The 24,831-nt window shown below is 39.2% G+C and overlaps 1 protein-coding gene across 3 annotated transcripts in view; it reads right to left on the bottom strand.

Annotated features, from left to right (window-relative positions):
- CROT (carnitine O-octanoyltransferase) overlaps positions 1-24,831 on the bottom strand; it is a 55,242-nt gene that overhangs the window by 30,010 nt on the left and 401 nt on the right. Inside the window, exons 2-6 of one of the 3 annotated variants that reach the window (XM_030307876.1) lie at positions 24,448-24,499; positions 20,865-21,000; positions 11,631-11,755; positions 9,729-9,910; positions 9,435-9,559 (exon numbers count right to left, since the gene is read on the bottom strand). In XM_030307876.1, the coding sequence (XP_030163736.1) occupies positions 9,435-9,559; positions 9,729-9,910; positions 11,631-11,755; positions 20,865-20,979 (547 nt within the window). In that variant the 5' untranslated portion in view covers positions 20,980-21,000; positions 24,448-24,499. Of the gene's footprint in view, positions 1-9,434; positions 9,560-9,728; positions 9,911-11,630; positions 11,756-20,864; positions 21,001-24,447; positions 24,537-24,831 lie in introns of those variants that run through there. The other 2 variants (XM_030307875.1, XM_030307877.1) reach the window with 2 other exon arrangements.

Raw genomic sequence — 24,831 nt, 5'->3', positions numbered from 1 at the left:
TGACCTGGCTGAAGTCGGACGCTTAACCGACTGCGCCACCCAGGCGCCCCTAGCCAAATCTAGTTTTACTTAAGGCTCTAATCACACCTGGCAAACCACTGATAATTGATTCTATGATTCTTTGGGCACACTTTAACTCTCCAAGAACTGTATGTTTGCTTTAAATCTCAGAATATTCTGATTTAGCCTCACTTTTCTATTACCATTGCCTTTGACAAAGGTCTTCCTATATGGTCCCTGTTCCTTTCCTCTAAGAAAAAAGACAGAAAATACATATACTGCCAATGGAAGGAAATGTACTGATTGATATGTACAATTAACTGTGGTAAATGCTTTACACACACTATCTCATGAAACCCATCAACTATGAGGAAAGATCATCTCCTCATAGCACTGTTTTTTTCTCTTATATCCTATTTCTTCCAGTTCTAGGAGGTAAGGTATGTATTTTCATGGTCTTTCATGGCTACTTCCAATACATTTCTTCTCTCTTCTCCTTCAAAAACCTCCTCATCTTTTTACATTTAATACTACTACATTTTCTTGTTGCCATTTACTGACCACCCCCTATTCAAAATTTAGGACTGGAAAAGAAAAAAGAAAATAAGCCTGATGGCAAATTCATAAACAAATGTTGGGAGGGTGACAGGACAGGAGGGTACTACTTCAAGATGGGCCTAAGTGGGGATATTTTAGCAGAGACCTAAACGAACTTAGTGAGCATGGACATATCTGCAAGAAGAGAATCTTAAGCAGAGGAAACAGCAAGTGCAAAGGCATTAGGACAAAATGAGATAGTTTGCTTTATTTTTAAAAAAAAAAAAATTTTTTTTAACGTTTTTATTTATTTTTGAGACAGAGAGAGACAGAGCATGAATGGGGGAGGGGCAGAGAGAGAAGGAGACACAGAATCGGAAGCAGGCTCCAGGCTCTGAGCCATCAGCCCAGAGCCCGACGCAGGGCTCGAACTCATGGACCATGAGATCGTGACCTGAGCTGAAGTCGGACGCTTAACCGACTGAGGCACCCAGGCGCCCCGAGATAGTTTGCTTTAAAAAAAAAAAAAAAAAAAAAAAAAAAGTCAGTATAGCTGCAGCAGAGAGAGAAAAGGGTAGAACGGTAGCCAGGATCAGGGCCAGGTTACATTGGCCTCAGAAAGCACTTCCAATTTTAAATATTATGAAAAGGAAGCCTATGGAGGGTTTTAAGTAAGACAGTAATAATGTGACCTCATTAGTACTTGAAAAAGGTCACTCAGGCTACTCTATGAAGAGGAGATCATAACAATGAAGAGAACATACAGCAAGATCAGTTGAGAGATAACTAAAGTGATCTAGGTGACAAGAATCTATGTGAAAGGTGAGGGTGGCTTTGAATGAGGTGTGACACTTGAAGCAGACAAGAGGTCAATTTTTTTTTTCTTTCCAGATGAGCGATACTACAGATTAGAACAATCCAGTAAAGAGGGAAAACTGACAACGCAGCAAAGAGAAGATAAGTCAGCAGCAAGGTTCTTGATTACACAAGAGGTGGGGCCCAGTGTACCATACAGAAGGTTGTCTTTATGAGACAAAGCAGTTCATCCATTTAAACAAGGGAAGGCAGAACGTAAAATAATGTATTGTGAGGGGGTTGGAGGATGGACAAGTATTTGAATGAGTAGGTTTTCTATGACTGCTGTAACAAATTACCACTAACAACACAAATGGATTATCCTACAGGTATGGGGAACAGAAGTTTGAAACTTGTCTTACTAGTCTAAAATGAAGGTCAGCACGTCTGTGTTCCTTCTGGAGGCTCTAGGGGAGAATCAGTTTCCTTTGCTTTTCCAGCTTCTAGAGACTGCCCACACTCTTACCCTTAGGACTCTCCTCCATTTTCACAACCATCAAAGGAGGATCATGACTTTCTCATCCTGCCATCAATTGGGTTCTCTTCTGCCTCTTTCTTTACTTCTAAGAATTCTTGTGATTATTTTGTGTCCACATGAATATTCCAGAATAATCTTCCCATGTCTAGTCAACTGATTAACAAACTTAACTTCATTTGTGACCTAAATTCCCCTTTACTATGTAACCTAAAACATCTGACAGGCTCCAAGGATTAGGAAGCAAACATCTCTGGGGGGCTGAGGAGCATTATTCTGCCTAACAGATAGGTTGGTAAATTTTGTGATGGAAAGACTGCTTTACATTTATTGAGAATAAGAGTTTAATGGCTGAGAATAAAGAAAAGCATGAGAAAGTCTTTCTGGAAGAGAGAGAATAACCTGACAAAAATATATGGCAAGATCGGGGCACCTGGGTGGCTCAGTCGGTTAAGCATCTGACTTTGGCTCAAGTCATGATCTCACAGTTTGTGAGTTCGAGCCCCGAATCGGGCTCTGTGCTGACAGCCTGGAGCCTGCTTCTAATTCTGTGTCTCCCTCTCTCTCTGCCCCTTCCCCATCATGCTCTGTTTCTCTCTCTCTCTCAAAAATAAACAAACATTAAAAAATATATATATATATGGCAAGGTATGCTGTGGGTCCATTTGAGGTTTAACTGAGAAAATTAAGTGAGGTTTTCTCAAGCCAAGGAAATTGCTATGGTAATATGTAGAGGTAAGAGAGATTATAATTAAACAGTGATGAGGGGTGGGTGGAGTGGGGAAGGAGGGGTGGGCAAAGATTTGAATGTGTATGCAAAGGAGTGATTACAGTGGAGGTGGCAGGAATGGAACTGTGAAGAACTGTAGAATAACTGCATTTAAGTCACAATGTGATCAAAGAAACAGCTAAGGTAGACTCCCAAAGGAAGGGAGTTGTGAAGACAAGGTGGAGATCAGAGTGAGATGCTTATAATTACCATGCAGCATCGAAATTGGAGATGGGGTTTTTGATAACAAGGTCTAGGGCATGACCACAGGAGTGTGTGGCTCCTTGAGAAGGAATAGAAGTGCAGATTACTAGAGGAAGAAAGTGAAGGAAAACAGAAGTCACGGATTATCAACAATTGGAAGTTCAAGTCATCAAGGATGTGACTGAGGTAGTAATGGAAAGAAATGCAGGGAGCCTGGTGCTATACCAATCAATGAACAAAGGGGAATGGTCAAAAACAAAGTCACGGCAATCGTGACAAGCTCTGGGGATCTCACCTGATAGCTTTCCTTTTTTCCAGAGCTCAAACTGTAAGGAAGAAGGGAAAGTGGAAAGAATAACAGGAGATAAAGAGCATACAACATCTCCTACCTTTCTTCTAGTACCAAAGTATGAGAGAAAATATACCCACTTGAGATGGTTATAGGGAATGCAGTAAGTTCAAAGAATAACCAGGTTCAGTAACAGAACCCTTCAAAGTAAACAGGAACTTTCAGAGAAAAGGCTGAAGATATAAAGGATTTTGCTGACTGTGTGCTTCAGGAAGTACAGAAGAGTCTGGAAAAGGAAAGGAGAGTGGGTCACAGTAGTAAGGAACGTAGATCAAATTAGGCTATGCACAAATCCACGAATCCAGAGGACAGGCTATGATCTGAGAAGTCTGAACCTTTAGGCAAAATGAGGTAAACAGGGCAAAAAGCATGACGGAATTAGTGTTAATGGTCTCTCAAGGAGGAAGTAAAAATAAAAATAGTTCTAACTATTGCCTCCTTATTGAAACCATCCTTTGAGCCACAGCAGCTTACAGGCTGCCTCCACATACATCATTTCTTCAATTTTCTCTGTCTCCAAGATGGATTCCATGACCCATTTTCTCTCTTCCAAAACACTTAAATCTTCCACTTTCTCTTTCTGCACCTGCTTGATTGTTGTAGAAAAAAAAGAAAAGAATATATCATCTAATTTTAAATTCGTAAACACCATTTCAAATGGGCACTCAACACTGATCAGCTACCTTACATTTCCATAGCAAATGTGCTTCTCCCACTTTCCAAAAATGACTAGTATTTCACACCATCTCCTTTCTCCTCAAATCTTCTACCCCAGGTGATGACCTCAGTTCTCATTTCACCAACGAAAACACAAGGAATTCATAGGACCTCCTCATCTTCCCACAACAAAATTGGTCAATTATGTCTGCATCTAGATGCACACTTTCTGCATTCCCTCTCATCATTGCTCTTGTCAAAGACCAACTCCTCCACCATTTCTACTTTTTTGACCCTCTCAGCTCTTATCTTTTCAAAGACTCTGGCTGTTTATTCTTACCCCTGTAAGATCACTGTTCTTTCTCTCCTATGTCAATCTCATGATGTAATAGCACTCATTTTTATTTAAATTTTAGCTAGCCAACATCTAGTGCAGTATTGGTTTCAGCAGAATTCAGTGATTCATCGCTCACATACAACTCCCAGTCCTCATCACAACTGCCCTCCTTAATACCCATCACCAATCTTTTTAAATTTTTTTTTCCAACGTTTATTTATTTTTTTTAAGACAGAGAGAGACAGAGCATGAACGGGGGAGGGGCAGAGAGAGAGGGAGACACAGAATCGGAAACAGGCTCCAGGCTCTGAGCCATCAGCCCAGAGCCTGACGCGGGGCTCGAACTCCCGGACCGCGAGATCGTGACCTGGCTGAAGTCGGACACTTAACCGACTGCGCCACCCAGGCGCCCCTACCCATCACCAATCTAAGCCCATCTCCCACCCACCTCCCTCCATCAGCCTCAGTTTGTTCTCTATCATTAAGAGTCTCCTGTGGTGTTTTCCTCTCTCCCTCTTTCCAACCACCTCTTCTCATATGTTGATGTTTGGTTTCTTAAATTCCACATAAGAGCGAAATCATATGGTTTCTCTAATTGAGTTATTTTGCTTAGCCTAATACATTCTAGTTTCATCCATGTCATTTCAAATGGCAAGATTTCATTCTTTTTGATGGCTAATATTCCGTTGTGTGGGTGTATGTGTGTATACATATGTGTATATGCATATACACATATATATGCATACACACATAGTTTGACTATTGTGGATAATGCTGCTATAAACACTGGGGTCTGTGGACCCTTCTGAATCTGCACTTTTGTATCCTTTGGGTAAATACCTAATAGTCCAATTGCTAGATTATAGGGTAGTTCTATTATTAGTTTTTTGAGGAACCTACATACTGTTCTCCAGAGCGGCTGCACCAGTTTATATTCCCACTCACAGTTCAAGAGGTTTCCCCTTTCTCTGCATCCTTGTCAATGCCTGTTGTTTCTTGTGTTGTTAATTTTAGCCATTCTGACAGGTATGAGGTGGTTATCTCATTGTGGTTTTGATGTGTAGTTCCCTGATGAGTGATGTTGAGTATCTTTTTATGTGTCTGTTAGCCATTTGGATGTCTTCTTTGGAAAAGTGTCTATTCATGTCTTCTGCCCATTTCTTCAGTGAATTGTTTTTTGGGTGTTGAGTTTGGCAAGTTCTTTATAGACTTTATCTGATACGTCATTTGCAAATATCTTCTCCTATTCCATAAGTTACCTTTTAGTTTTGATTGCTTCCTTCACTGTACAGAAGCTTTTCATCTTGATGAAACAGTTCACATTTGCTTTTTTTCCCCTTGCCTCCAGCAACGTGTCTAGTAAGAAGCTGCTGTTGCCAAGGTCAAAGAGGTTGCTACCTGTGATCTCCTCTAGGATTTTGATGGTTTCATGTCTCATATTTAGGTCTTTCATCCTTTTGGAATTTACTTTTGTGTATGATGTAAGAAAGTGGTCTAAGCTTCATTCTTCCACATGTCACTGTCCAGTTTTCCCAACACCATTTGTTGAAGGGACTTTTTTCCATTGGATATTCTTTCCCTGCTTTGTTGAAGAGGAGTTGACCATGTAGTTGTGGGTCCATTTCTGGGTTTTCTATTCTGTTCCATTGATCTTTGTGTCTCTTTTTGTGCCAGTAACAATAGTGTCTTGATGACTACAGCTTTGTAATATACCTTGAAATCAGAATTATGATGCCTCCAGTCTTTTCTTTTTTAGGATTGCTTGGACAATTCGGGGTCTTTTGTGGTTCCATACACATTTTAGGATTGATTGTTCTAGCTCTGCAAAAAATGCTAGCGGTATTTTGATTGGGATTGCGTTAAATGTATAGATCGCTTTGGGTAGTATAGACATTTTAACAATGTTTTGTTCTTCAATGACCATGGAATGCTTTTCCATTTCTTGGTGTGCTCTTCAATTTCTTTCCCAAGTGTTCAATAGTTTTCAGAGTACTTCTTTAGTTAGGTTTATTGCTAGGTATCTTATTGTTTTTTGATGTAATTGCAAATGGGATCAATTCCTTGATTTCTTTTTCTGCTACTTTGTTACTGGTATATAGGAATGCAACAGATTTCTGCATGTTGATTTTATATCCTATGATTGTGCTGAATTCATGTATTAGTTCTAACAATTTTTTGGTGGCATCTGTTGAGTTTTCTACATACAGTACCATGTCATCTGCAAATAGCGGAAGTTTGACTTCTTCCTTGCCAATTTGGATGCCTTTTATTTCTCTGTTATATAATAGTACCCATTTAAAAAAATAAAGTATCTCCCACTGTACATCAAAACTTCTTCTGTAAGGATTATTTCCAAATGTTGTCACTACTTACTTGGCTTCCTTTCATCTTCTCCAGTTAAGCTCCCTTCCCCAACTTCCACTAAGACTGCTCTTGTCGAGGGCAGCCGGTCCATGTCATGTTGACAAATAATTTGGTCACTTTTAAATTTTATCTCAGTTGACCTTTGGAGCATTCAGTACAACACTTCCTCCTCTTGGCTTCCGGGAGACCACTGTCCTTGCTTCCTTCCCACTTTAGTCTCTTTTGCTGTGTTCAACTCTTCAGACCACCAAATACCATATTTAATTGTGCTAAGCATCATTATTTGTTCACTTGATAATCTTCCTCTATATGTGTTACAAAAGCTACTCTCAGGCTTTAAAATGTTTTCTATGCCTGCTAATGGTGATTCCTAAATCTCTTGGTGCAGCACTGAAACTGCTCCCCCACTCCAAACTTTGCATCCAACTATCTACTTGCATTTCCACTTCAGATGTCTAAAAGGCATCTTAAACTCAACACAGCCTAAGGGACCTCTTAATTTCCTCCCTGAATATTTCGTCCCAATTTTTCCCATCTCATCAACCAACACACCTATCCACCCCATTTCTTAAGCCAAATACCCTGAAGTCATCTGATTCCCCTTTTTTTTCTTACATCTCATAACCAATCTATGAATAATTCTGCTAAACCCAAAACCAAAATGTATCCAGAATCTAAGAACTTTTTAGCAGTTCCATATTATTACACTAGTACAAGTCATTATTGTAGCTCACTAGAACTACTAAGACTATTTTCTAACTGATCTCCCTGCTTCTACCACTGTCTGTTTCCTAAAAATCTTAATATTCAAACAGCAGGTACAATCATCTTTTCAAAACATAAACCTGATCACATCACTTTCCTCCTCAAAACTCACTAATACTATCTTATTCACATTTTAAATAAAATCCAAATCCACGAGTTGGCTTCCAAATTACCATATGATCCAGCCTCTAGTCACCACTCCAGTCGGCCACCTCCCCGTGGCCTCATGTGCTCCATCCATATTCTCCTTCAAACATGCCAAATTTATTCATGCCCAGGGGATTTCTTCCCTCAACACAAAAACAATATGAACCAATCAAAAATAAAAAGACAAAAAACTGCTGGAACATCTTATTCATATCCTCAGAGATGCTTTCCCTGACTACATAAACAGCCACCTACTTACCCATTATTTGAATCCTCTATACAGAATTTATCACCAACTCTGTTATTTGTTTACTTATTACCTCAGCTTTATCACTAACTATACCTCTTCGCATGGCTGTAAGTATAAGAATACAGTTTATGATAGCTTGAAGGACTGTATTAAGAGGCACATTGTTAAATTAATGACTGCATTTTACATGCCCAAACACCATAAAATACCTAGGAATAAACCTAACCAAAGAGGTAAAAGACCTGTATGCTGAAAACTATTCAAAGCTTATGAAAGAAATTGAAGACAACACTAAGAAATCAAAGAACATTTCATGCTCATAGATTAGAAGAATATTGTTAAAATGTGGAAACTACCCAAAGCAATCTACACACTCAATGCAATCCTTATCAAAATAGCACCAGCATTCTTCACAGAGTTAAAACAATCCTAAAATTTCTATGGAACCACAAAAGACCCCAAATAGCCAAAGTAATGTTGAAAAAGAAAACCAAAGCTGGAAGCATCACAATCCCACACTTTAACTCACAATACATGCTGTACCTTAAAGGATTATTTTATCTATCTTAGTACATACTTATGAAATAGTAAAGCTTGAACTTGAAAACCAGGTTGACTGGTATGCGTATCGGTTAAGAACTCAAATTTCTCTCTTTGCTACAGCTATTCCATTTTCTCCTGTTCATTTTTTCCATTCATGTTTGGGCATTAAACTTTATGCCCTAAGTAACCAGGTTTTTCACTTGCAACATCAAGATAAACGTGTGTGGGCCTGAGGACATTAAATATCTCAAGCATCTAATGGGGTTTACAAAGAGGAGTTTATGAAAGTAAACTCATATTCCTCACACTACAAGCAAAACTGGCAAAGAAATTTTACTTTTAAACAAAATTTCAGGTAAGAAAAATATCCTTTCATAGTTACATTCTGCAGTAACTATAAACTATGTTATTAAATTTATAAAAAAGAAAAAGATCCTGGAATAACCAAAAACAAGCAGTTACTACAATAGAATTTTCCATTTTGAGATATGCTAGCACACCAAGCAGAATTTACCATTAAGCAGACAGTAAAAACAAAAACTTTGGTGAGTCAATCTCAACTCATATGCCTTCAAGAAGACTGACACCAGGCTCTCACCTCAAAAGGCTGGGAGTGGAAGGAAGGGCATACTCACAGAGAAATGGGGCATAATAACCATATATAAGCAAACACTCAAAAAGAAAATTCAAGTAAGAGGGTAGAGACAGAAAGATCCAAATCATATGCTCCAGATTTCCTAATATTCTAATTGATAATGTTCTTTAAAATTTAAATACTCAAATGATGCAACATAAGCACCAGCTTTTATATAGAACTATGTAAGACATTTTATAAAATCCATTCCCAGGGCATCTGGGTGGCTCAGTTGGTTTAACATCCAACTCTTGATTTCAGCTCAGGTCATGATCTCACAATTGGTGAGTTCACACCCCATGTCGAGCTCTGGGCTGGCAGCAAGAAGCCGGCTTGGGATTTTCTCTATCCCCTCCCTCTGTGCCCCTCTCTCTCTCAAAATAAATAAGCATTAAAAAAAAAAAAAATCCATTCCCATAAATTACTTACAACTAAAAGGTTCACAGAAAGCCTCCAATTAGTCATCCACAGCATCACAGTAGAAACCACAGCACAACTATCCAAATCCTAATGACTTAACCAAAAAAGTACCCATGTTTTCTACTTACCAGTCCTAAAATAATTCATAATTGAATCTCTAGTAATCCCTGGAATCTTGCATGTGGAAAACACCATTCGGAATTGATCCATATCTAGAGGATTATTTCCAACTTTATGAACAGGCACTTTTTCCCTATTAAAACAAACAAAAAAAAGTATTTTGGTCAACAAGTCTTTATAACACTTGTAAAACAAGTAGTCACAACTATAGTATCCTTGAATAACTAAAATACAGCTTCTCAACATTTTGCCACCTAAAACTGTAGGTAAACCGGTTACTAAATTCACATAACTGTCCTTACTTTCTTAATAGCTGCCAGTAGTTCAAGTTATGCCAAAGACTTATACTTCCTCTTTCCAACTGAGTGCCTTCCTTTGGAGGCCAGTAGTGTTCAATATAAGGTGCAGGACCAGCAAAATTGACATTCAGTTGTGACGGTAAACGAGCATCCAGATAGGCAACATTCAGCCACCATTCTTCCAGCTAAAAGAAATTAAGAACTTCAGCCTAATGCAATTGGGTATACTTGAATGTATAATTGCTGCCAAAAAAAACCCAAAAAAACAAAAGCTGTATTTGTTCTTTTCTCTTTACTCTTTAACACTTAAAAACACATTTACTTACCCACATCAAACTGTACACAGACAATGGACTTTAAGTCAATTTTACCTCAGTAAGCTCTTTTTAAAAAAATGATAAATTAAAAAATAAAAACACACTTTCTTGTTCTAAATTATCACAGATATTGAAAAATGGTATTATGATCATTTCTTTCTTCTGGAACTATAGGATCTTAATTATAATTACATTACCAAAAACAGGCAACAAGAAAGCACTGAAAAGGCACCTTCAGATAGATCATACTGAAGTCAGAACCCCAAAGTCCTTAGGTGAGTTTTCCCAGAGTACTTTGGGTATAATAAATATTTAACAAATCCTCAATTATAACAACTAGTAAGACATTTGCAATTTTCCTTTTCCAAGCAAAAACTGTAGTGCTCCATCAGAAATATGAAACCTTTTCAGTACACATAAAACTAATTTAGAATTTTCAGTGCTTTCTGTGTCCTTCTTTTATAATATGCAACTAAATTTCAGGCAGATATGCAGATCTCATCAAATTATCTGGAGTTATTTTTAAGAAATGGATATTATAAACTATAATCATTCAGAAAAGGAAGTAAACAAAAAGGATACAGACTTATCTTACCCTGATTCAATTAAAATTGCTCAAGTCTCAAGACTGCGAAGAAAGAAATCTCAAAGTATAAAATTCTATTACTCCTTCATAGTTATCAATGACTAATGGAAAGATCAACTTGCTTTTTATTTCTAAAGCTTAAATACAGTTACAATCATTATTTCTAGATTAAGGCAATTTTTTTTTTAATGTTTATGAGAGAGAGAGCACGAGTCATTGAGGGGCAGAAAGAGAGAGAGCCACAGAATTTGAAGCAGGCTCCAGGTTCTCAGCTGTCAGCACAAAGCCCAATACAGGGCTCAAATCCACAAACTGCGAGATCACGACCTGAGCCAAAGCCAGAAGCTTAACCGACTGAACCACCCAGGCACCCTGGCAATTTTTTTAAATTACGAAAACCTAACCTCTGGTTCACACTACAGAAGTAGAGTAGTTAAGCTGAAGAAGCCCAAGATTCCTTAAAGAAAATTATGCACTGCCTCAGTAATGACTGTATCAACATCTCCCCCTCAATCTATCTAATTCCAACATATAATACTCAAAACCATTCTCCACTCCAACTTTGTAATGGCCCTTTCTCTCCCATACAATGTTTAAGTATTTGTATGCCACCTATGTGGCATGTCTATTTTTTTCAGGCTAGGATTACCTGAACAAAATGTTTCTCTCAAAGCAGGGTCTGCAGATCACCTCCACCAGGACCACATGGAAAGTTAAAATAAGGACTTCTGGGCCATTCCAGAGATACTGAATCAGAATCACTGGTCCCAGGAAGTCTGCATTTTAACAAGTTCTCTATGTGGTAAAAGAAAAGTTCACACACAACACTTAAAACTCCCTAGAGTTAAACAATTCCCTCATTCTTCTGGATGATTACAACAACAATGACTGCAAGGATATTTACACTAATAATTTTAAATTGAAAGCTATTTAAATAAAACATTTTTATTTTTCATTCAAGCATCATCAATTTTCTAATTATAAGTACAATAACACAAATACCCAATTTCTTTTTCCTTTTGCCCTTTCAAGTAATTTCTGGTGCAATTTTCTTCCAATACCATCTTGAAATTTTTGGACAATTTCTTCAGTTTTTTTATATTCTTCTTTATTTGCAAATGGCTTTACTATAAAGATAAAATATGCATTAAAATACTTAGACATCAAGTACCATAAACTCACATTATTACATAAATCTTGAGACTTAATTATGTAAAACAATTATAAATACATTAATTATCACAGCAGTCCAATAAATTATGCCAGAGTTTACAACATAAAAATAGCTGAAAAGCAACAATGCAAAACGAGGTGAAAAATAAAAGAGTGGATACTGGGTATTCTGATAACCTTTTTCTGAAAAATTATTTTAAAATTATTCTGGATGATGAGAATTAAAAAGATAAAGATAGAACTATCATCTAGCTATTAGTCCAACAGAAAAGTTAATCCTGTATAGCCATGAATAAGAGAAATTAAAATTTCTTTCCACTAATGTTCAAGCAGAGCCTTGAACATCATGTATGTAAGTGCAATATGTACGTAAATTTAAGTGTAAACCCTGCCTCCAGCCCAGAGCCAGAGCCAAAAACAGTTTCCTTCCAAACTGTTCCAAACTGTGTGTACACACACAAACAAAACAAAAACAAATACAGGATTTTAGTCCATGAAAATGAAAACCAATTGTTCTGAAAATGTGCTACCGAGAAAAGCAAATTAGCAATCAAAGGACATTAATATCTTCCTTTTTTATGATTCTGTCTCTTCCAAGTACTATCTTAAAGTCAATTTAAACAGCTGTATTTAGAAACAGTCCAAGTGAAATGTATAATCAAAAACAGTGAATAATCATTAAAATTTTTACAAAAGAAACTTGAATTCCCAGATAAAAGTACCTGAGGAAAAAGAGAAAAGAAGAAATTTAAAGATCAAGGGCTTTCAGTTCAAGAAAGTGAACCAAATGCATATATTTATCTCCAAACCTCCTAGAATTCAGTAAAATCACAGTAATTAAAAAGGCAAAAACCTATAAGGACCAAGAATATGGAAGGAGAGGACAGGAGACCAGTTAAGCTAACATTTTACAAATTAGAAAACACATGAGAAAATGGGGACTTTGTAGAATGGAGAAAGCCTGTCTAAAGCCTAGACAGCGGAAGGGAGGAAGATACAAGGTGCAAGTCAATTCCTGCAGTAGAATCCCAGAAAAGTTCGAGAATTCTAGGCAAATGGACTTTAAAAGGGGGGGCAAAAAGTGGCTGAAAACAGGTCTCCTGTAGATCTTTCTCCATTCTAGAAAGCCAGGCAACTTCCTACCAACGCCAGCAGAAATCTAGAGGTTTATTCTTAGGAAAAATTGACAAGCAGAATACATGGCTTCTAAGTCATATTGAAAAAAAGAGATTATGATGAAAGGGTACACCCAGAACAATGACCCCTCCAGCCTCCTTCCCCTACTTAGTTCCCAAAACACTAGAAATCAGGCTCATGCCTTCGAAACAAAAGAGGACTCTTTGGGGAAACAGATCAGTCCAAGAAAAATTATTACTTAGATCTGGGCATGGTCCCAATGGAACTGCTAGATCTCTGCAAAAAGAGTCACTAGAAGGCCCACTGGTCACCAAATCCCTACCCACACATATAGAGCTTTCAATCGGCTTTTTAGGGTCTAACTCTAAAATATGAAGACTACAGATTTCCTGATATTTGAGGAAAGCCTTTCACATGACAGTCAAAGGCAGAATAAGCAAAAATAGGATTGGTGGTCCCAAACAATAAACAGACCCATTCCCAGGAAGGGAAAGGCACTAATAATAAGGGAAATCATTTTTTAATTAAAAGCTTAGTCCAGGATGCCCCAGATCCAATTACTAGGAATTCCAGAAAGAGAGGGAAAACAAAGGAGAAAACTATTCAAGAAACAGTATTTTTCAAATTTCCTCGAACTGAGTAACTTGAATTTTTCAACTTAAAAGAACCTACTGTGTATTCAGAGAAATAAATGAGAGAAAAAAAATCTACACACTAAGGGACATGGAAACAATCAAAATGGTAGGGATAAAAAGGTTTCCAAACACATCTGTAAAGTAAAAAGCCACATATGAAGGATCAAACGAAATGGCATTAAACCTCTCAAGAGAGAGCAGAACGGAGTCACCGGACCCAAGTGCAGACGAGAGGCCCACGGAAGAGGGTAGGAAGGGCAGCGAGGCGGTGCGCGCTCCACGGACTGGCGGGAGGGAGCCGGGGCGGAGGGGCGGCTCGCCGGCCAAGCAGAGCCCCCGAGTCCGGCTTGCAAAAGCGGAGGGGCCTGACGGACTGTGTTCCGACAGCAAGTGCGACTTAGCGTCTGGGAGGTCATAAGTTAACAGCTCTGCTCGGAAAGCGGGAAGGCTGGAGGACAAAGGGAGGGTGAGCTGCGGAGCCCCCGGACGACAGAGCTCAGTTTGGCAGGGAACAAAGGCGCTCGCCAGCGCCATCTCCCCCGCCCATCCCCCAGCCAAAATCCCAAAGGGAACCGGTTCCGGCCAGGGAAATTGCTCGCTCCGTGCAAACACCCAACTCTGTGCTTCTGCGGAGCCAAACCTCCGGCAGCGGATCTGACTCCCTCCGGCTGCCACAGGGCCCCTCCTGAAGTGGATCACCTAAGGAGAAGCGAGCTAAGCCTGCCCCCCCTGCCGCCGTGCACCTTGCCTACCCACCCCAGCTAATACGCCAGATCGACAGCACCACAAGCCTGGCAGTGTGCAAGTAGCCCAGACGGGCCACACCACCCCACAGGGAATCCCGCCCCTAGGAGAGGGGAAGAGAAGGCACACACCAGTCTGACTGTGGCCCCAGCGGTGGGCTGGGGGCAGACATCAGGACTGACTGCGGCCCCGCCCACCAACTCCAGTTATACACCACAGCACAGGGGAAGTGCCCTGCAGGTCCTCACCACACCAGGGACTATCCAAAATGACCAAGCGGAAGAATTCCCCTCAGAAGAATCTCCAGGAAATAACAACAGCTAATGAGCTGATCAAAAAGGATTTAAATAATATAACAGAAAGTGAATTTAGAATAATAGTCATAAAATTAATCGCTGGGCTGGAAAACAGTATACAGGACAGCAGAGAATCTCTTGCTACAGAGATCAAGGGACTAAGGAACAGTCACGAGGAGCTGAAAAACGCTTTAAAGGAAATGCAAAACAAAATGCAAACCACCACGGCTCGGATGGAAGAGGCAGAGGAGAGAATAGGTGAACTAGAAGATAAAGTTATGGAAAAAGAGGAAGCTGAGAAAAAGAGAGATAAAAAAATCCAGGAGTATGAGGGGAAAATTAGAGAACTAAGTGATACACTAAAAAGAAATAATATACGCATAATTGGTATCCCAGAGGAGGAAGAGAGAGGGAAAGGTGCTGAAGGGATACTTGAAGAAATAATAGCTGAGAACTTCCCTGAACTGGGGAAGGAAAAAGGCATTGAAATCCAAGAGGCACAGAGAACTCCCTTCAGACGTAACTTGAATCGATCTTCTGCACGACATATCATAGTGAAACTGGCAAAATACAAGGATAAAGAGAAAATTCTGAAAGCAGCAAGGGGTAAACGTGCCCTCACATATAAAGGGACACCTATAAGACTCGTGACGGATCTCTCTTTTGAAACTTGGCAGGCCAGAAAGAACTGGCACGAGATTTTCAGTGTGCTAGACAGAAAAAATATGCAGCCGAGAATCCTTTATCCAGCAAGTCTGTCATTTAGAATAGAAGGAGAGATAAAGGTCTTCCCAAACAAACAAAAACTGAAGGAATTTGTCACCACTAAACCAGCCCTACAAGAGATCCTAAGGGGGACCCTGTGAGACAAAGTACCAGAGACATCACTACAAGGATAAAACATACAGACATCACAATGACTCTAAACCCGTATCTTTCTATAATAACACTGAATGTAAACGGATTAAATGCGCCAACCAAAAGACATAGGGTATCAGAATGGATAAAAAAACAAGACCCATCTATTTGCTGTCTACAAGAGACTCATTTTAGACCTGAGGACACCTTTAGATTGAGAGTGAGGGGATGGAGAACTATTTATCATGCTACTGGAAGCCAAAAGAAAGCTGGAGTAGCCATACTTATATCAGACAAACTAGACTTTAAATTAAAGGCTGTAACAAGAGATGAAGAAGGACATTATACAATAGTTACAGGGTCTATCCATCAGGAAGAGCTAACAATTATAAATGTCCATGCGCCGAATACCGGAGCCCCCAAATATATAAAACAATTACTCATAAACAGAAGCAACCTTATTGATAAGAATGTGGTAATTGCTGGGGACTTTAACACCCCACTTACAGAAATGGATAGATCATCTAGACACACGGTCAATAAAGAAACAAGGGCCCTGAATGAGACATTGGATCAGAAGGACTTGACAGATATATTTAGAACTCTGCATCCCAAAGCAACAGAATATACTTTCTTCTCGAGTGCACATGGAACATTCTCCAAGATAGATCATATACTGGGTCACAAAACAGCCCTTCATAAGTTTACAAGAATTGAAATTATACCATGCATACTTTCAGACCACAATGCTATGAAGCTTGAAATCAACCACAGGAAAAAGTCTGGAAAGCCTCCAAAAGCATGGAGGTTAAAGAACACCCTACTAACGAATGAGTGGGTCAACCAGGCAATTAGAGAAGAAATCAAAAAATATATGGAAACAAACGAAAATGAAAATACAACAATCCAAACGCTTTGGGACGCAGCGAAGGCAGTCCTGAGAGGAAAATACATTGCAACCCAGGCCTATCTCAAGAAACAAGAAAAATCCCAAATACAAAATCTAACAGCACACCTAAAGGAAATAGAAGCAGAACAGCAAAGGCAGCCTAAACCCAGCAGAAGAAGAGAAATAATAAAGATCAGAGCAGAAATAAACAATATAGAATCTAAAAAAACTGTAGAGCAGATCAACGAAACCAAGAGTTGGTTTTTTGAAAAAATAAACAAAACTGACAAACCTCTAGCCAGGCTTCTCAAAAAGAAAAGGGAGATGACCCAAATAGATAAAATCATGAATGAAAATGGAATTATTACAACCAATCCCTCAGAGATACAAACAATTATCAGGGAATACTATGAAAAATTATATGCCAACAAATTGGACAACCTGGAAGAAATGGACAAATTCCTGAACACCCACACTCTTCCAAAACTCAATCAGGAGGAAATAGAAAGCTTGAACAGACCCATATCCAGCGAAGAAATTGAATCGGTTATCAAAAATCTCCCAACAAATAAGAGTCCAGGACCAGATGGCTTCCCAGGGGAGTTCTACCAGACGTTTAAAGCAGAGATAATACCTATCCTTCTCAAGCTATTCCAAGAAATAGAAAGGGAAGGAAAACTTCCAGACTCCTTCTATGAAGCCAGTATTACTTTGATTCCTAAACCAGACAGAGACCCAGTAAAAAAAGAGAACTACAGGCCAATATCCCTGATGAATATGGATGCAAAAATTCTCAATAAGATACTAGCAAATAGAATTCAACAGCATATAAAAAGAATTATCCACCATGATCAAGTGGGATTCATTCCTGGGATGCAGGGCTGGTTCAACATTCGCAAATCAATCAACGTGATACATCACATTAACAAAAAAAAAAGAGAAGAACCATATGATCCTGTCAATCGATGCAGAAAAGGCCTTTGACAAAATCCAGCACCCTTTCTTAATAAAAACCCTGGAGAAAGTCGGGATAGAAGGAACATACTTAAAGATCATAAAAGCCATTTATGAAAAGCCCACAGCTAACATCATCCTCAACGGGGAAAAACTGAGAGCTTTTTCCCTGAGATCAGGAACACGACAGGGATGCCCGCTCTCACCGCTGTTGTTTAACATAGTGCTGGAAGTTCTAGCATCAGCAATCAGACAACAAAAGGAAATCAAAGGCATCAAAATTGGCAAAGATGAAGTCAAGCTTTCGCTTTTTGCAGATGACATGGTATTATACATGGAAAATCCGATAGACTCCACCAAAAGTCTGCTAGAACTGATACATGAATTCAGCAAAGTTGCAGGATACAAAATCAATGTACAGAAATCAGTTGCATTCTTATACACTAACAATGAAGCAACAGAAAGACAAATAAAGAAACTGATCCCATTCACAATTGCACCAAGAAGCATAAAATACCTAGGAATAAATCTAACCAAAGATGTAAAGGATCTGTATGCTGAAAACTATAGAAAGCTTATGAAGGTAATTGAAGAAGATTTAAAGAAATGGAAAGACATTCCCTGCTCATGGATTGGAAAAATAAATATTGTCAAAATGTCAATACTACCCAAAGCTATCTACACATTCAATGCAATCCCAATCAAAATTGCACCAGCATTCTTCTCGAAATTAGAACAAGCAATCCTAAAATTCATATGGAACCACAAAAGGCCCCGAATAGCCAAAGGAATTTTGAAGAAGAAGACCAAAGCAGGAGGCATCACAATCCCAGACTTTAGCCTCTACTACAAAGCTGTAATCCTCAAGACAGCATGGTATTGGCACAAAAACAGACACATGGACCAATGGAATAGAATAGAAACCCCAGAACCAGACCCACAAACGTATGGCCAACTCATCTTTGACAAAGCAGGAAAGAACATCCAATGGAAAAAAGACAGCCTCTTTAACAAATGGTGCTGGGAGAACTGGACAGCAACATGCAGAAGGTTGAAACTAGACCACTTTCTCACACCATTTACAAAAATAAACTCAAAATGGATAAAGGACCTAAATGTGAGACAGGAAACCATCAGAACCTTAGAGGAGAAAGCAGGAAAAGACCTCTCTGACCTCAGCCGTAGCAATCTCTTACTTGACACATCCCCAAAGGCAAGGGAATTAAAAGCAAAAGTGAATTACTGGGACCTTATGAAGATAAAAAGCTTCTGCACTGCAAAGGAAACAACCAACAAAACTAAAAGGCAACCAACGGAATGGGAAAAGATATTTGCAAATGACATATCGGACAAAGGGCTAGTATCTAAAATCTATAAAGAGCTCACCAAACTCCACACCCGAAAAACAAATAACCCAGTGAAGAAATGGGCAGAAAACATGAATAGACACTTCTCTAAAGAAGACATCCAGATGGCCAACAGGCACATGAAAAGATGCTCAGCGTCGCTCCTTATCAGGGAAATACAAATCAAAACCACACTCAGGTATCACCTCACGCCAGTCAGAGTGGCCAAAATGAACAAATCAGGAGACTATAGGTGCTGGAGAGGATGTGGAGAAACGGGAACCCTCTTGCACTGTTGGTGGGAATGCAAATTGGTGCAGCCGCTCTGGAAAGCAGTGTGGAGGTTCCTCAGAAAATTAAAAATAGACCTACCCTATGACCCAGCAATAGCACTACTAGGAATTTATCCAAGGGATACAGGAGTACTGATGCATAGGGGCACTTGTACCCCAATGTTCATAGCAGCACTCTCAACAATAGCCAAATTATGGAAAGAGCCTAAATGTCCATCAACTGATGAATGGATAAAGAAATTGTGGTATATATACACAATGGAATACTACGTGGCAATGAGAAAAAATGAAATATGGCCTTTTGTAGCAACATGGATGGAACTGGAGAGTGTAATGCTAAGTGAAATAAGCCATACAGAGAAAGACAGATACCATATGGTTTCACTCTTATGTGGATCCTGAGATACTTAACGGGAACCCATGGGGAAGGGGAAGGAAAAAAGAAAAAAAAAAAAAAAAGAGGTTAGAGTGGGAGAGAGCCAAAGCATAAGAGACTGTTAAAAACTGAGAACAAACTGAGGGTTGATGGGGGGTGGGAGGGAGGGGAGGGTGGGTGATGGGTATTGAAGAGGGCACCTTTTGGGATGAGCACTGGGTGTTGTATGGAAACCAATTTGTCAATAAATTTCATATATATATAAAAAATAAATAAATAAATAAATAAATGTTAAAGTTCAGTAAAAAAAAAAAAAAAAAAAAAATCTCTCAAGAGAACAGACAGTACCTTCGAAACTCCTAAGAAAAATCATTTCCAACCCAGAATATTCTATATTCAGCCAAACAATCAGATATGAGGGTAGAATAAATTTTTAGGTCTCACATTCTTTTTTTCCCAGAAATTCTTTTCTCAAGTAGCTACTAAAGATATACTTCACAAATATAAGTGAAAAGAGGAAGAAAAATAAAGACAGGAACCAGAGAATCCAATAAAGGAGGGAGAGGTGAAGCAAACTGCTAGGATAATGGGGAAAAGAAAGTCCCCAGAGAACAGCTATCAGCCAACTTAAGAAAAGTATGCTGACTGAAGGAAGAGGGCAGAGGGCCCTAGGAGGGATGTCTCCAAGAAATGAAACTCAGAGAATTGCTTATGTGTTTAATATATGTATAGGTACATACACATATATGTATTATATATAATGTACATAAGGGTTTTCAGTGTATTGAAGTGTTTGGGAGTGAATTAGTTAAGGATACAAAGTAAGCAAATGAAAAATGAGGCAAAATAAAACAAAAAACCAGCAAAAAGGTAACCAAAGCACAGTGTGATTAACTGCATAATCATAAACCCTAAATGATCAGGTAAAGTAACACAGGTACATACTGATTTAAATGAGGTAAAACCTGGAGTTCAATCAAGTGAATACTAATTTAATCATTTAATCCCAAATGGTGATTCTGTACAACTATATTGAGAGAATGAAAAGGAAAATGTGGATATGTTGGATTGCATATATGCTGAGCATGAAGAGTGGAAAGGTAAAAGGTGTTAAAGAGCTAAATCCACATCTTTTTACCAACAAATTTATAATAACTAAAAAAAAAAAAAAATAGTAGTATAAAAATGTTACTTTAAATCTGGAGATAAAAGATATCTGGAGATAAACAATATCAAAAAACTGAGAAAATATTTGAAAATGCTTGCCTGAGGGAGTGGGATTTGGGGGTGGGAGTAGAGAATGAGGCAGAGGCCTGCTACTTTTTATTATAAACCTAAAAATACTATCTGGCTTTTCAAACTATGGAAAAAGTAACTTGAGAAATAAAGACAAAAAAGTTCTGCACATTTTAAGGATACATTACCATGAGTCTCAAGGAAAAAACAATTACACCCTCATCAACTTCTAGTTAATTTCATAGTTTCCTACATTACTAATAATATAATACATACGAAAATATTATAAACATACATACCTGATTCAAGATATTTTTTTAATGATTCTTCAAGTGAAGGAACAGGCAGACATGGAAGAGAATCCTGGTATTGAAATGTTCGTTCTTCAGTTGATTTAGCCAATTGATTTTCCATGATGCAATCACAACAGGAAAACTAAAGAAAAAAGCCCTCACAATTTCCATCTCATAAATACTTATATATGCTAGTTCCAATGCAATAAACCATTATCTAGAGACCACAGTATATCCAGAACTTTGTTCTAGTCCTTACAGAAGTCATAAACTTGTCAGAGTGAGAAAATCAATTAAAAAACAAAAAAAACAAAAACAAAAAAACATGTCGATTCCAAGAGCTGGAGCTCAGAGTCGGTACCTACTATTTGCCAAGTACTACGGTATCATAGAAGACCTTATCTAATCTTCCTATTATCTCTGCCTTTTGGCATTCACTGACATTTTACATACCAAGAAAACAAAACTCAAAAGACAATTTACCAACTCTAGTAAGGTCAAGATCTGTTTGATTCCAATCTTCCCCTTAAACAAAAGCTACTAGAGAGCGGGTAAGAGAACCCACAGGAACTCTAAATGGGTAGGGAGAATTCAGATGTGTAGCAAGTTATGCTGGGTGGAAGGTGAGCACTCCCAAGAGCTTAGTATGAAAAGCAGAAGATTCATCCAGTTGTGGACTTGTAGAATATTACAGAATTCATCAATCATACCACAAGCTGTTGTAACCGCATGCAGATGGTTTGAAGCCTACCCAGAATGACTTCAAGTATCCCCAGCAATCTTGAACAATTAATTTTCATCAGAGAAATGAAACTAACCCAAAATGTGAATGAAGTATACAAATGTTAAAAGGAAAACTAAGTTTCTCAAAGTCTTTAATAGCAACTGAGAAATCAAGGAAGCTTAAGAAGTATCTGTGCTTTCAAATCTTTTTAAATTAAAACTGATAGCAAACCAAATAAAATATTCCACTCATAGGTTAAAGAATAAAACATTATCGGGGCGCCCAGGTGGCGCAGTCGGTTAAGCGTCCGACTTCAGCCAGGTCACGATCTCGAGGTCCGTGAATTCGAGCCCCGCGTCAGGCTCTGGGCTGATGGCTCGGAGCCTGGAGCCTGTTTCCGATTCTGTGTCTCCCTCTCTCTCTGCCCCTCCCCCGTTCATGCTCTGTCTCTGTCTCTCTCTGTCCCAAAAATAAATAAAAAACGTTGAAAAAAAATTAAAAAAAAAAAGAATAAAACATTATCAAAAGCAAGGGTGTGGCAGAGACTGTTATCAGCCAATATTAACTGTTTCCTTTTTTTTTTTTTTCTTAACAGAATCCTGACTTTCAACTGGGTATAAAGCCACACAGCTTTATCTCCTACCCTGCCTTGGAGCTCAGTATGACTTTGTAATGTGTCACCTCCAGGTCATGCCCCTATAAAGGACTAACTACATGTGTTCTCCCTGTGCTTTCTCTCCTCACTAACAGGTATGACCAATGGAAGCAGCACCTTACAGACACCTCAACTGCTTACAGACACCTCAACTGCTTACAGACACCTCAACTGCTTACAGACACCTCAACTGCTTACAGACACCTCAACTGCTTACAGACACCTCAACTGCTTACAGACACCATGTATTGAGGTTGTCAGAATCTTCCTATTACCCCTATCCTCCACCCTCTAGATATATGGGAACACACTGTCATTCATGTCATCGAGCTTTGTTAGGATAAAACAGTTCAACCTACAGCACTAATAAAAAGATATAATCCAGAAGTAAGGTACAACAAAGACCTCCCATTTAATAGCTTCTTGCTATCTAATGACTTTGCACTTTATTTTGACCATCCACAACATTAGCTTTAGACTTAACGGAAATGTAGGGATGGGTCCATATGCCAACTCTACCACTTTCTAGTCATGAGCCTCCGGGCAACTGACTTGAACCAAATTCCCTTATCTGTAGAGAGGATAATCATACAATCAGAAAGAGTTGTTGTTAGGATTGTTTTATTTATTTTTATTATCATTCTTAAATAGGCTCCATACCCAATTGGGGCTTGAACTTGCAACTCTAGGATCAAGAGTCAGATGCTCTACAGAGCCAGCCAGGTGCCTCCAGGATTTTTAAATGACTGCAAAAACACGTCACAGGGGCGCCTAGGTGGCTCAGTCGGTTAAGAGTCCGATTCTTGATTTCGGCTCAGATCATGGTCTCACAATTCGTGGGTTCAAGCCCCGTGTTGGGCTCTGCATAGACACCAAGAAATCTGCTTAGGATATTCTCTCTTTCTCTCTCTCTTCCCCTCCCTTGCTGGCACGCAATCTCTAAATAAACTTAAAATAAAAAACAAAAAAACACACATCATAAAAATAAAGCAATCTGGGGCACCTGAGTGGCTCAGTCGGTTAAGCGTCCGACTTTAGCTCAGGGCATGATCTGCCTGTTCGTGAGTTCGAGCCCCGTGTCGGGGTCTGTGCTGACAGCTCAGAGCCTGGAGTCTTCTTCAGATTCTGTGTCTCTTGTCTCTCTGCCCCTCTCCTGCTTATGTGCTGTCTCTCTCTCTCTCTCTCTCTCTCTCAAAGAATAAATAAACATTTTAAAAAGTGTTTAAAAAAATAAAACAAATTAAAAAAGTAAAAATAAAGCAATCTAGTTGAGACAACCATGTTATGCTAGGCAGAATTTCTAGGAATGGCTCCCATGATTTCACCCCTACACTCTCCAGAACCTGTGAATATAATGAGATCATCACTTCCATGACTGTGATCACGTTGTCTTACACAGCACAGGTGACCTTAGATTATCCAGGTGGGTCTAATCATTTGAGCCCTCAAGAGCAGAAAGCTTACTCCAGCAGTTGGCTGTAGATGAGTCAGGGGGATTAAAAGCATGAAAAGGATTGAAGGTGCTGTCTGGCAATGAACATACAGGTGGTCTTATGGAACTGACAAAGCCCCCAGCTGGAGCCTAGGAAGGAAATCAGGCCCTCGGCCCTACGACACCTGCAAGAAAATAAATTCTGCACCTTCACTTAGCCTAGAGGTGGATTCTTCCTCAGGGCCTCCAGACCAGAGCCCAGGACTACAGAAACCTTTATTTCAGCTTTGTGAGGTGCTAAGCAGAGTACCCAGCTGAAACTACCCGGACTTCAGACCTACAGAAGCTGTGAGATAACCACTTTGTGATTTTGTGTGGTTTTGTTTTGTTTTTTTAACTAAGTTTATGGTAAATTGTTAGGGCAGCAATAAGAATCTAATACACATACGTAGAAAAGATAAGCTATTCTCTGTATACCTACCTCCCTTAGTACTTAATGGACGCTAGAAAAATGATACCAAGACTACCAATCCCATACCTATATGGTCTTAACTCACCAAAACGTACACAGTGAAAATATGAATTAGGAGATTTTTTCAGCAAGGACTGTTTTGAATGTTCAACTACAAAGATGAAGTCTAAAAGAACCTACATAAGCATTAAGAAAAATCATGACACTGGATTTAATTACAGGATGGCTTCCTGGGGCAATAAAATGTAAACACAGATTGGAAAAGAGAATCGGGAACAGCAAGTAAAAAAATAAATTGTCACATACCGGTACACCAAGATGAACTGTTTAGGACTTCCAGGAGGCCGCTGCAACCATCCTGTTTGAGAACGCAGGGGTTTGAACTAGGCTGGTGACTGTGGGAAGCAAGAAACTAGCGTGACAACCGCCGGGGGCGGGGGGTGGGGGGACATGGAAATTTTTACCAAAAACTGGCTTAAGAAACGGAAGACAAGAAATCTGCAGACTATGAAGCCCTAAGACTTAAAACTGTTGGGAATCAGAGCACGCACTCAAAAGAGTCCATCTACCAGACAGCTGGCGAACAATTGTTACGGGATTCACCAGGGTTTGGACAACCACACTCAAGAGACAAAGTGCTCCCGGTGCCCGGTATCTGGGGCCCCCGCCCAGACGCAGGGCGACAAGCTT

This window comes from Lynx canadensis, chromosome A2, assembly GCF_007474595.2.
Source record: "Lynx canadensis isolate LIC74 chromosome A2, mLynCan4.pri.v2, whole genome shotgun sequence".
Classification (NCBI taxonomy): Eukaryota; Metazoa; Chordata; class Mammalia; order Carnivora; family Felidae; genus Lynx; species Lynx canadensis.
This window is presented reverse-complemented; position numbering and strand designations above follow the sequence as displayed.